The following is a 13,950-nucleotide window of genomic DNA, read 5'->3' on the forward strand; positions in this document are numbered from 1 at the left end:
TTTTAAATTGAGATTGTTTTCTTTGAAGGCTATAATGAAGTTGGCGTTATCCCTCACCAACTGTTTTGGGATACTGGAATATGTCTGACTCAGATAAAATACCTCAACGCCCATATAACGACCAAAGCAGAAATATCTGCGGATTTGATCCTGCCTTTCAACAGCCACATCATCAAATATGAAGACAGTGTTAGGCTTTACCTCTTCAGGTGGGGGGACGTCGCCGTTTTCAATGAATGCTCTGTACGTTACACCATCTAATATTTTCTGCAGTAACTGGTACTTGGGTTAAAGGAGTGTCTTGGAGAAGACGAAAAGGTGCTCGAAGCAGACTCCGGCTATGTGCGTTAACAGCGTCATGAGGACATTTGTCTTACCACAGTTGGAAGGACCTACAATTATCGCTGGTATGCTGTCAGAAAGGAGTGCTACATTCTTCTTCTTATTATTGGTCTTCTGGTCTTGGTCATCATCACAGGACCAGTCACCTAGAACAAAGTCCTTGCGGCGAGGGTGCTTCACCCAGCCTGCCATGATACCTACTGTGCTAGGTACTGGCGTGCAATAGGCTTTTATACGATAAATAATATTTGTGTGTAGCAAGTGTAGCGCAGTCACCTTACCAACTGAGCTAAAACGGCTACACGATAATATTAATTCCAAATGGTATATTTAAAGGGAAGAGTGTCACGTACATTAACGTGCATAAACGTATACTAACGTGCATTAACGTATGTGACATTTTTATCTAGAGAAATAAAAAAGACAAACAGAAATTTAAGATTATAAATATATTTATTTATTCAAGATATACAATTATGATCAGCGTGGAAAACAATAAGTTCATTCTTTTTTAAAGGGTGCAGCAGAAGTACAGTATTTCGAAAATAACTGCTTCTTGTATCCCTCAGATTCAGCATATATATCTCGTAATGTTATAGGCGCATTGCAACAGCCTATTATTCCATCACTAAATTTGAGTTCAACATTTTCAACACGTATGCGAGGAATAGCACAAGACTTCGGCACTGCAGTTATACATGTACTTAAACAATGATCTATATCTTCTATGTGAATGCTGCATGTGTGAAGCCAGTTAATGATGTCACTGTATACAGCTTGAACATATGGGCCCCATCTATTTAGTCTCTCTATTGTACTAGTTACTGCCACGTCTAGATTGAATAAGTTATCAATAGTCGAGCGCTGCATGAAAATACTATGACCCTCAGCACTTTTAATTCTTATTGTAGCATGATCATACATTGATAGAATACTCACAGTTAGACTGCCGCAGTACATGTCCTGGTAGGAGTGGGATGGAGCGTATTCGGTTGTCATATGCTTCTTGATGTATGTTTTTACACGACAGAGTTCATCCCACTCGTAGTCAGAGAACCTAACTTTAATATTTTTGGGCACATTTTCGAGCAGTAACACAGTTGACAGGCTACTGTCTTGTGTAACTTCAAGTCCTACATGAAGACGTTTTGAACCACTAACTGTTAACACATAGCATGAGGCGAACAGTAAAGGCTATGGTGCACTGGAGGTCGGTATCTTCTCATCCACACCAGCACGGTTAGCCTGCTGTTCTTGCACTGATGGTTGTACGTCTCTTGTGTGAAGCCACCTCAAATGCAGTCTCTGGCACTGACATTAGCACCTCGCTATCCTGCTTCAGCATTCTGAAAAGCTGTACTGCAGGATCCTGTGTGGAAGAGTCCGAGGTCACCACATGTGTGGGCCCCGACAGGTTGAAACATACTGATGCTGACATCACGGGTGACGCTAGCGGACAAAGAACAATATTCATAAGCATAACATGCTGCTGCTACAGAAATAATAATAATAATAATAGTAATATTGCAAAATAGATACTTTTCTGCTGCTTCCTCCCCCTATTCTGCTGCTGCTGCTGCTGTGGTGACTGACACTTCATCTTGACTGACTGACTGACCTGAACAGAGATCGAGCAGTGGCTGAGTCCTTCTTATATACCATCCACCTACGTCATTATGATACCGTGTTCATATTGGCTGAATCGTTTGATCGCATGAGCTATCGAAGCACCCTCTAGCGCTGAGCTCGTGAACTAGATCAGTTCTTCAGTCTGCTGGATCGGAGACAGTCGTCTCTTGTGGGCTGGGAGCTTATATGGTGCTTTTAGAAAAGATAGACAGTTCCAACAATAACAGATGTTTCCATGAGATGGGTAATGCATCTTTAAAGCATCTTGCTGGAACGCATTTATTTGCAAGACTGTATTCTTCCTCTGCATATGTTCGAACATTAATGCGCACTTCCATTCCGCACATAGGAGGCTATGGGGGCAGTCCTCGACTGTATGCTCACAAACAACATAGATGTTAAACTCATCCCACTCAAACACCAATAACTCATTGATAGAACACATTTGGCATAGCCACGAGGATGGGGGGGGGGGGGGGGCTGAGCAGCTGATCTTCAATTGTATATACGGAGTATACGAATATGCGTAGACCGAAGCAAATTGACATCAACTGGACGTCTCTTCCGTTTTGGGAGAGTGAATGCTTCATGATGAATACCTCGGCAGTTTGCGCATGTGCATGAGCATGTGCTGGTTACGATATGCATCCTGGCTCCATCCCTCTGCATTGCCGAAATCTGTGGAACAGAATTCTTGTACCTATTCCTCCTACACTCCTCCATTATCATATTCTTCCATACGTGATGTAGTGAACCATGGCTACAGTCGTCTCTCGAATGTCTACATGTAATGCAGCTATTGAAAGCTGCTCTATCCTTCACATTCATCTCCATGATCGAGGACATGACGATGGTTTGACAACGACAGCTGAGCAAAGGCTGAATGTGCACCACCAATTCTGGTCATCTGAGTGGCGAAAAAAAATAATTGTCGCCGTCTTGGATAACGGTACTCGTGTCATCAGCTGATGTCAAGACAGCATCCTCTGTGTACCAAGCCACGTGGTGGATACACTGGGTGCAGCCATCTTGAATATCAGTACTTGCGTCATGATCTGACGTCACGGTGGCGCTCTCTGGTGATGATGATATGAACTAAGCCAGTTGGAATCCAGACACAGTGGTGAAACTGGTTAAATAATAAAGAGAAGTCCATTTTTCTCGCCATTTTCCTAGGTGTGACGCATTATCACGTTGGAATTTGAACTTCGTGTCATTTTTCGGGCGAAGGGGGGTGTGGCACTTTCCTGCCAAAATTCAAACTTCAAGCCAAAATCCGACGTCTTGGATGACGTCATCGCCACCATCTTGGATAACGATACTTTGTTCCACAATCGGTGTTTTTCCAATACTCATAGCTACCTTGACCTGAGCAGTGTTGTTGCCTTTGAATCAAGTTAGAGCATCTTTTTGAAGACCCGAAAAGTAAATTCTTTGTATCAGAAGTAGGATGTAGTTATTAACTTAAATCAGTTAGAAATCAAGTATATCTGGAATCTACATACTTCAAACTACATATTTTGCGGTTTGATGTTGTGTAACATTTTGTGGTTGGGTGGATAGTATTTTCAAAAATGTAACGCTTCGGACAGAGTGAGACGGAAGTTATGAACAGACTGAGGTATTGTCAGTGTGACCCATGAGAGCTTTCCATACTCACACGCCCAGTGTTGCTGCGTAGTTATGTTAGAGAATAAAATCTGTGTTTTTACATATTTTATTATTTTATTGATTAATATTGACTACAAACTGTAAAAGCAAAATATGTATAGCTACTTTCTCTGATTGCGCCATGAGAGAAGAAGATCCTAATGAGTGAGAGGCTTCTTCCACTTGGCCAAACATGCTGTTAATCTCTAGTCTAAATGAGAAAAAAGGAGTTGTGAATCTGCATGAGTCTAGAGACTATATCAAAGCGAAAAACAGGCATAAAGTGACACACAACAGCCACCAAGTCCAATCACCGACTCTACAGAGAAAGAGGAACTTGCTGTGAAGGTGAATAATTGGCATGAAGAAAATAAACTAACAGTAACAAAATATATTAAGAGATCATTCTGTATGCTCAGTGGTGAAAGTTCAGAGGAAGAAAAATAAGAGGAAATTACGATATCAAATGACAAAGACTCTTTGGCCTTGTTGCCTGCATTAATTTTTGAAAATCTTGAATGTCAAACAAAAACTGGGGAGTGCATTCTGATGGAGCTTCAAGGAAAGGAGAGAGTCGTTTATATACAGGTTGGTTTCAATTAAAATTTTCACTACTTGAGCCAGGGTAGACAGAAACGAATTTAAAGTATGGGTATCCAGTTATTTTTATTTTTTAGTTTACTGGCATTCAGAACGTTACCCATACATCCATATCAATAGCTTAATGTCAGTTACGACGTTACAAACGTGAAGACAACATAACACGTAATCCCCAAGAGGAGAAAGTCTCCAACCCTACTGGATATCGAACCTGGGCTCCTTTGGTACCGAGCTTAACAGAATGATGTTCAGAATATGCGCTGCAGGATTTGTATTGTTAGTAGTGTTAGTGCCATGGCTTGCTGTAGAGTTGATACACGAGTATCAGTGTGGGTATAGTTGCAGATAGTCAACATGAGTCTGGACAAGGTGAGCAGGACTTTACTTGTAAAGCTGTTTTAACAATACAACAGCAACAGTGCTGCTCTTCGCGAGCCCTCTTTCTGCACTGGGGTTGAAGAAAATAATTGAGAAGTTCGAATTAATTGGCGATTTGGGAATTGATCGTGCTAGAGGCTGACTGCCAATTACGCCACAATTTGTTGAAGTTACTGTTACCATGACAGAGAATACGGGATACAATGTGCCATCTCCAAGCAGTACACGAACTGTGTCACGACAGCTGAACATTACACAGTCCATCATTCGAAAAGTGCTGTGAACAATCTCTAGTGTGATTCCAGGCTGTAGACATCACATTGACCAACGTTTCTAACCTGAAACGAAAATTCGGTTTGCAGTTAACAGATATTACCCTCTGATATGGAAGTTAAAATGTGTTCCTTTAAATGGGTTACTCGTTATTTCTCTTCTGCGTGTCCTTACATTTGTTTCCACGAAGTTTCGTTGTCCCATGATGACTCGTTTTTCATGGGGGCCTTCTCACGTAGCGAAAGATTAATTATAAGCACCCTGTAGATGAAATTTTGGCTGAAAAAAGATACTGATTGTGGCTTTGAAGGCCGTTTCATAAGACAGTGGGAAAGGTCACATGACATAAAATCTGTTTTTTGGGATGCAAAATGTGATTCATGCCATCACGTTCCATTAGTTCTCATCAGGCTATTGGGCTAATATGCTTCTACATGCATTCTTTAAGAGTGCACGCCTAGCTCCACGTCCTGTACGGTTTGTAGCTCCCAAGAAGTTCACCTTCGATCGTTCGTGATGGTGCGAATCATTGTGATCACTGTGACGCTCCATTTTTCATTCTGTTTTCATGGTGCAAGTTAATGGTTTGTTTTGAACATTTCGTGGGTGTCGATGATGTCTATTCAGTGAAGTAATACAAACATCCCGTACAAGACTGATCTCTACAGCTCCCGAACACTCATTTTCTGCCCCTCCCCCCCCCCCCCTCCCCGATGCAAATGGTGAATCATTAGCAGCTAATATTTTTTCTGTCGTAACTGTTAACACAATACTTTAAAATGAGCCTTACTAAGGATTGAACTTGCGACCTCACACTCAAAGGGTTACTTGTCAGCTGCCACCCAGATTACATTCCGCAGCATAGTGGTTTTTCGCATGAGCCAGAGGATATGTGAACTGACCACACAAGAGAAACGTGGACGCCAAGGAGAGACGCCATGCTGTGCTATTATATGAGGGCATACCCACGTATGAGCTGAAGTTGTTGGAACAGCAAAGAGATTTCCTGAATGTCGTCTATGTTACTACCACCATCTGCACCTCCCACTTCCTGCCAACACCCCAGTCCCTGTCAACCCACCGAACTTAAACGCCCAGATGGGACAGGCCAACGCCATCCCGACAGTTAGCAGAGCGGTTCTTCCAGTACACACGCCATGGAGGTCAACACATCATAGGCCTCTAAACATACATGCACCATGAAAGAGTTATGCCAGTTTGTAGGAAATTGATATTCATACAGGTATCGTTGGAAGAGCCAAAATTATAAACTTTAGCGGCCTGTGGGTGAATTTGTGATGTTTCAGAGCAATTTCTCTGCTCAGCTGGCAAGGATAGTAAACAGGGGACATGTCTATACTAGAGCATGAAGTATTTGCGATTTTCATTCCGTGCACTCAGTCTTGACAGTAACCGTGCGCCACAGACAGGTGTGTGAACAATATATGCAGATGTCAGCTTTTGAGAGACAAAGTGTAATTTGGTTCAAAGAAGTCGGTTGGTGTAATCGGCGTACCGCTCACTACCGATATTGGCTTGAACGGCTGAATCATGGTCGAACACAAAGTCAAGAAGTAAGCGTTCGGCTTAGAGAGACGACAGAATGAGAGGACCGAGCAATGGTCAGAGAAACACTCAGAGCTCGCGATAGTAGAATTGTCTTTAGTGATGAGTTCCGCTTCGAACTGAGTTCCAATGACCAGCAAAGACGTGTCCGTTGACCCCCAGACTGGCTGGATACCAACCTGACTATCGTGAATCATACCACCCGACAACAACGAGTGATGGTCTGTAGTGCCACTTAATTTGATAGCAGGATCCCTGTGCTTGTCATCTGTGGTACCCTTAGAGCACAGTGCTGCATCGACGATATTCTATGCCCGGTTTTGTGGCCCTTCATGGCAAGCCATCGAAGGCTTACATTTCAGCGAGTTAATGCCCGCCCACACACGGCAAGAGATTCTGCTGCTTGTCTTAATGCTTGATAAATCCCACCTTGGCCAGCAAGGTCCCCAATCTCTCCCCAACTGGGAACATTTGGACCATTGTGGGCAGGGACCTCCAACCAGCTCTGGATTTTGATGATCTAACGTGCCAGTTGCACAGAGTTTGGGACGATATCCCTCTGTAGGACATCCAACAACTCTGTAAAACAATGCCAAGCCATGTAACTGGATGCGTGAGGGCCACAGATGAACCAACGCATTACTGGCTTGCTCATTTTGTGAAGCATTTTTTCTGGATTAAATCATCCATCTTTCGTGAACCTGTAATAATATGTCTATCTCTAAATGTAAGTTGAATATTACATCTACAGACTTCGTCCAGTTCGGATAGTTCCATCATGGTGCGTCTTTTTTTTCTCTTTTTATTGTATTCGTATTCCTTCAGTGAAAGACAGTGATGTTAGAATGACTTCCACCCACAAATTTCATTCAGCCAATAGGGATATGTCTGCTTCATAGCTTTCAGAATGTTAACTAAAGAACAAATTAAAATAAAAAAAATATAGGTAATAAAGTAGGTACTTACATTTCTGTAATCAGAAACAATTTTTTGTCAGGTCCTGACCAGCCTCCTTGGAAAACACTGATGGATGCATGATGTGCAGTTAACTTACTACTGTCTCAGAATTCACTCTTCCCCTAGCCGAAATCGACAATTTTATAGCAAAAAAAAAAAAACAGTTTTTTTGTCTCACTGTGGATCATTCTCCCCCTAAGCCACAATTAGAGAATACACTGAAGGACCATTTAGTTGCCAACTCGTTTGTAGAGCAAATTCACAGGAATGTGTGAAACATGTATTCCATTACAATAAATTTTATCTTAGATCTTTAATAACGCCATAAGTTATGGTGTATGCAGCGTGTTATCGTAGTTAGCGTCACTACATGTCGCCAGTTAAAAACCCGATCATCACCACTCATATGTTACGTAGTGTATATCATTTCTGGATCGTTTTCATGTTTTTAATGCCTGCATTATTCTGCAATATTTGATGTTTGTGTAAATAGTTGCCCTCTCCGTCCTGGGGTTCAGTTCTGTTCTAGCTGGACACTGGTATTCGAAATAAACTTGCTTTCAGTGCCAAGTGTTGTATATCAATTGACGACCTGCTTTCGGATTTGGATGTGAAGATGCAACGTTGTTTGGTGGAGATGCTCTGTACTGTAAAGCAGTAACATCACCATGCTCCAATGAGGCAATGTAAAAGCCTTCGCCTTCATCGACAGGAACCAGAATATAAGAAGCACATCGTTCCTAGGATCTGTGTATTCAGGTGACAGACGCATTCTGACTCAGCATTAGATCAGCCGCTCATTATGCATCCATCATTGTTTTCTGGAGATGCTGGTCAGATCTCGACCAAATGACTGAAGCATTGTCGGGTATAGTGGGTGAAATGACATGACATGTTTGGCAAGCATTTACTTTTACTTGGTTGGCAAAACTCAACAGTGGTTTGAAAACAGTGAGGAGAATCTCAACAGCTGAGACATGTTCCAGGTTGAACTGAAGGAAAAGTTTGATAAAAATCAACAGCAAGTCCGTTTCGCCGAAGAACAGTTGAAGAGCAAGTCCCAAAATCGTGAGGAAACAACACTGCCCCACATACGGAATGTGTTGGCCCTATGCCACATCATAAATCCAAATATAAGAGAAGCCAACAAAACCTAACACTTGAAAGGAGTCACAGAAGACATGTTTCAAGTTGTACTGGTAAAGGACGACACAACAACAGAGGAATTCATAAAATGGTTCAGCGAAACGAAGAGATCAGGAAATGCAACAGAAAAGAGTCGAATGAAATAGGAATGACCAGTTGCCAAATCTGGTCTCTATTGCTGATGACCAGCATGAGCTCCCCTCTCTTATACGTCAGATAGTATAGGAAGAGATACAGCGGTGTGTAGCAGCCAGAAATGTCAGATAGAGTACACAAGAGATAGCAGCCATGAATGTCGACCCATTTTGTCAGGAGGTAATAGAGGATAATGAAGACAAGGTGTATAGGTCCTTAACACCATCTTCGCCACGATCCGAACACACCATGAAGAATGGACTCGGCCAATACAGACTTATGCTGTAACTGTCAAACGACAACCCAGCACCCGACTAACGCAGATGCAACCAATTCCTCCCCCAAGTGCAATGCCCCGCAGAATAAGAGACATTGGGAGGGTGGAGAAGAACCCTCCAGTGTGCTTTCACTGTGGATACCTTAGAAACATTCTACGCTACTGCAGCGAGAGAGACCCTATGTTACACAATGATTACATCACCAGACATCATCAGTCACAACAGTTCTATTCAGACCAGTCACCTACAGACGATTATAGTCGATCTGTGCGGCAAAGCCCATCGGTGTAGCGTGTAGGAGGTCGCTCCCCAACCCACCATCGCTGTCCACCTAGCTGCCGAATTTGGATAAACTGGCAAGGTGACCAGCTGTAGAGGTGAAGTTGCCTCAGATGCTCATCCTCCATGGACGATAACCACCAAGATGTCAGTGAATAACACTAATGTCAATATCAAGGGCCAACCTATCTGGGCACTAGAGACCCAGTGGCTTCCTTTTCTGTAATGTTGGATGATTACCGTCGTCAGATAAAAAGACTATGTTCCATGATACAAAAGTGATAGTGCTGAACATCGTAAATGGCAAATACGTCCAGTCCATGAGAACATATATTGCATGAATAACTATCAGTGGTGGAACACAGCTCTTCGAATTTCTCATTTTAACAGAATGTGGTTACCAGTGATATTCTTAGATGAGACTTCTTGTAGGAGTCAGAAGTAGTCGTATACTGTGGATGATCACAGTATTCCAACAGGGACACGTAACAAAAATTACTCTGAGCAGTAGTTTACAATGGAAGACGTTGGAACACAACAACATATAGTTAGCTATATGTAAGTGGGGACCATCATGTTAGTCCAGGTAGGCAGCTTGGTGTCATCCATGATGAACTATACATGACTACCACTACAAACAATGCAGGGGAGGGACTGTCAATAGGACGTGGCCCAACCAAGGAACAACACTGGCAAGTGACAACCGTTGTGCATCAGTTCTCGGGTACATTGAAATCTGGAGAGAGAAAAGATAGACTGAACGGCCCATGGTAAAACACTGCATCAACTGAGGGAATCATCTACTAACTAGTCAACGCTCATATAGAGTGCCGCAAGGTGTACATCGAATAATCGCCGAGGAAGTGGAGAAGATGCTCCAAGATGACGTCATTCAGCTTTCAGAGAGTCCTTACTCCTTCTCTGTGGTAATTGTGAAGAAGGACGGCACATGACGTTTGTGTCGACCACTAACGACTGAACAAAATCACAAAGAAAGATGTTTATCCATTGCCCTGCAATGATGACACCCTAGACTGCTTGAAAGGAGCAAAGTATCTCTCAGCTGTGGACATGCAGACAGTCTAATCGAGTTTGATTAGGCTGACCAGGAAAAACTGGCCTGATAATACTTGATGGCCTCTTTGTTTAAAAATCTGCTATTTTGACTGTGTAATGCACCGGACACCTTCTAGCGTGTAATGGAAAACCTTCTTTGACACCTTAAATGGACGGTGTGTCTTTACTACCTGGATGGCTTTGTCGTTTTTTTGACGACATTTAAAGAATATCAAAGATGCGTGACAGCTGTGTTGAAGCGTCTTCGGACTGCAAGTCTCCAGCTGAATCCTCTTTGTCGCCTAAGAATTAGAAATATTTGGGCATCTAGTGGATGGCGATCCAGAGGAAATAAGAATAATCACACGTTTCCCAATTCCTCAGCACATTCGTGATGTAAAAAGACATCTCAGAAAGTGCTCATACTACAGGCAATTTATGAAGGTCTTCTGTACCAAGTCATGCGCCTTTCAAGAACTACTGTAGGGAGGTGTCAAATTTTCGAGAAAGTATATACAAGAATGATCTTTCCTTACCCTTATGGAGGAGCTAACATCTTCTCCAATTCTAGCATTCTATGACGAGAATCCCGAGACCGGACTACACAGTGACACAAGCGGATATGGAATGGAGGAGGTTCTAGTACAAATTCAGAAAGATGCCGAGAAGCTGACAGCTTATCATTCCAGAATACTCTCAAAGGCCTAGGTAAACTGCTCTTCAACCAACAAATAGTGCCCTGCAGTTTTTTAGGCCATCAATAAGTTGTGGCAATATTTATTTGGCAAACGATTCACTGTTGAACCACTGTGTTCTGTGTTGCCTCATTAACTTAAAGGACCCGTCAGGTCTACTGTGATCCAGAACTGCTGAAAACCATAGATGCCTTGAAGGAGGAGAAACTTAACAAAGGAGAATTCCAATTACCAAACAGAGCATTGTGTAAGAGGAACTGTGATTGAGTGGTGCAGAAGTGGTTGCTCATCATTCTATCTCATTTAGGGCTAGTTTTCATGAAGTACTTACATTGTGTTCCCATGTCTGGTCTCCTGAGATTCATGAAGTTTCTGGACAGAATTAGGCGCAGGTATCTCTGGCCAGAACTTCACTGATACATTAATATACTATGTGAGTCACTGTAAGAAATGACAAGAATGGAAGCAAGTGTTGCACTTAGTACGAATCCTATCTGCAGCAGTGTCATTCTATAGAAATGGAATCGATCTTTTGGTGAGGTTCCCAAAGCATACAAATGGAAATCGTTGGATAATAGTCTTCACAGACTGCCTCACCTGCTATGCTGTTAGCAAGGCTGTGGCAACTGCTGAAGGACCAGAAACTGCGAAGTTCCTTGTAGAAGAAACCATTTGGAACACAGAGCACCCTGTATGATTGTCTCTGATCATTCAGTTGAGACGAGTATCAGAGGAAATTTCGCGTTGCGTCATCACCCACACGATGAATGAGAATTTCTGAAACAGCGGGTCACTGTTTCCCTAGAAGAGGGAACAATGCTGTGAGATGCGGTTTATGAATCATGGCGTCGTGGTTAGCATAGCTTAATGTCATACAACTGGTCCCCAGATCAAACCCGACCATAAGCAACTATTTTTTATGTACTATTAACATTTCTGGAAGGTTTTTTAAATATCTAGTGCTTTTAATGTCTTTATATTCTGGAATATCCAGATTCAGTCATAGCTGGACATTCTATCTTCACAGGATGGTCTATAGATTATTCTGCCGTGGGAATCTTCATCCCAACGAGATCTGTCTAGGAGTAAGTTATTGAAGAATCTGTGGAAATACATTTGGTGGAAGGTCTTATTAACCACGACAGTGGCTTTCAACTGGATAAGGTAGCAAACCCAGTAGTTACCGTACCTTAATATGCAACAGAAGAAAACATTTTATGCCCAATGAAACGGCTATTGGCGATTAATTTCATTATCTTGACTCCTGAAATTTAATTCCGTGGGCACGAATTCTGACAGATGGTGTGCATGTAACATCACCATAAGGCATGCCCTGTGACTTGAGATGGAGCGACATTTGAAGAGAGTGATAAACTAGACAGAGGGCGCACATGCAGCGGAAATCTACACACATGTGCCAATTTCTGATGTAAATATGGCTATGTGCACCAGCCATCTCCAGTGCAAAACACTCATATGAAGATGGCTGAATGGTTGTCATTCGAAACATTTTGGCAAGCTGTCAGCGTCATCTGGCTGCAATCCAAAAACTAGATATCAAAATGGTTCAAATGGCTCTGAGCACTATGGGACTTAACATATGAGGTCACAGTCCCCTAGAACTTAGAACTACTTAAACCTAACTAACCTAACGACATCACACACATCCATGACCGAGGCAGGATTCGAAACTGCGACCGTAGCGGTCGCGCGGTTCCGTTATGAAGCGCCTGGAACCGTTCGGCCACAACGGCCGGCAAAGTAAATATCATATCGACCTCTAATTTAAACCTCTGGTTTGGGTTTTTGGATACACCTGGAACGAATTTGTGATAATCAATCAATGAAAAAGACATTTTAGAGGTATTTTGGAACTGAAATTCCATAACGCTGAACTAAAGGTATTATTTAATTTTGTAAAATGTTACTGTACAATCTGTGCTTTAATTCATTGCTGAGATTTAAAAAAGTTAAAGAAATCGAAATTATTAAGGTGCCAGTATTCATCATGCTTTATTAACATAGCTATCAACAACAATTCTTAAAAATGAACGAAAAGCTGACCAAAAAATTTCATCAATGCTTAATTCAAATGCAGTACTTTCCCAAATATATATTTCTAAACCTGTAAAAGCAATTTTAAAATACAAGTAGAAGAATAATCTAAACAAAGACGAACATATTTACGAAACTAGAAGGGGTTGTGACTATCACATGGCAAGGAATAACATAAAAGCCGCAGAAACAGCTCCTATTACTTCTACATCTATATTTTTCAAGACACTGGATGACAAAGGGTGCTTCCATTTGTATCATTTACTAGGGCTTCTTCCCATTCCACTCACATACACATCATAAGAAAAATGATTGCTTATGTGCCCAACAGTGCACTATAATAAGTCAAATCTTGTCTTTGAGATAGCTATGATAGTGATTCTGGGGACTTACGTTATATTCATAGCTTCTAAATTCCTAGCTATCTCACTTCATGGTGGTCCTTGAAATTTGGTAATTAGGCTTTTAAGGAATAATTGACGTCTTATCTTAAGGTGGCTACCGGTCAGATTATCTAACAAATACTAAAACGGTGGAAGTGGTCAAAATTGCCCCTGTCATACTTTTTTCTTCATTTTAATATCCAGTTACATACTTCGTTAATAAAATAAAATGGCTTTTGATAATTTTGTCTGCTCTTTACGATGATGTCTTAGGATTTGCTAAATATTTATATCTTCTTCGACATTTCATCCGATATATACTATGTGATCAAAAGTATCCGGACACCCCCAAAAACATAAGTTTTTCATATTAGCTGCATTGTGCTAGCACCTACTGCCATGTACTCCATATCAGCGACCTCAGTAGTCATGAGACATCGTGAGAAAGCAGAATGGGGCGCTCCGCGGAACTCACGGACTTCGAACGTGATCAGGTGACTGGGTGTCACTTCTGTCATACGTCTGTAC

At 41.9% G+C, this 13,950-nt stretch overlaps 1 protein-coding gene across 1 annotated transcript in view; it reads left to right on the forward strand.

Annotated features, from left to right (window-relative positions):
• Window positions 1–4,575: 4,575 nt before the first annotated feature.
• Window positions 4,576–13,950, forward strand: part of LOC124556032 (trichohyalin-like) — a 79,673-nt gene continuing 70,298 nt past the window's right edge. Inside the window, exon 1 of the mRNA XM_047130067.1 lies at window positions 4,576–4,590. Within this exon, the coding sequence (XP_046986023.1) occupies window positions 4,576–4,590 (15 nt within the window). The remainder of the gene's footprint in view (window positions 4,591–13,950) is intronic.

The sequence above is a fragment of the Schistocerca americana genome, chromosome X (assembly GCF_021461395.2).
Source record: "Schistocerca americana isolate TAMUIC-IGC-003095 chromosome X, iqSchAmer2.1, whole genome shotgun sequence".
Taxonomy (NCBI): domain Eukaryota; kingdom Metazoa; phylum Arthropoda; class Insecta; order Orthoptera; family Acrididae; genus Schistocerca; species Schistocerca americana.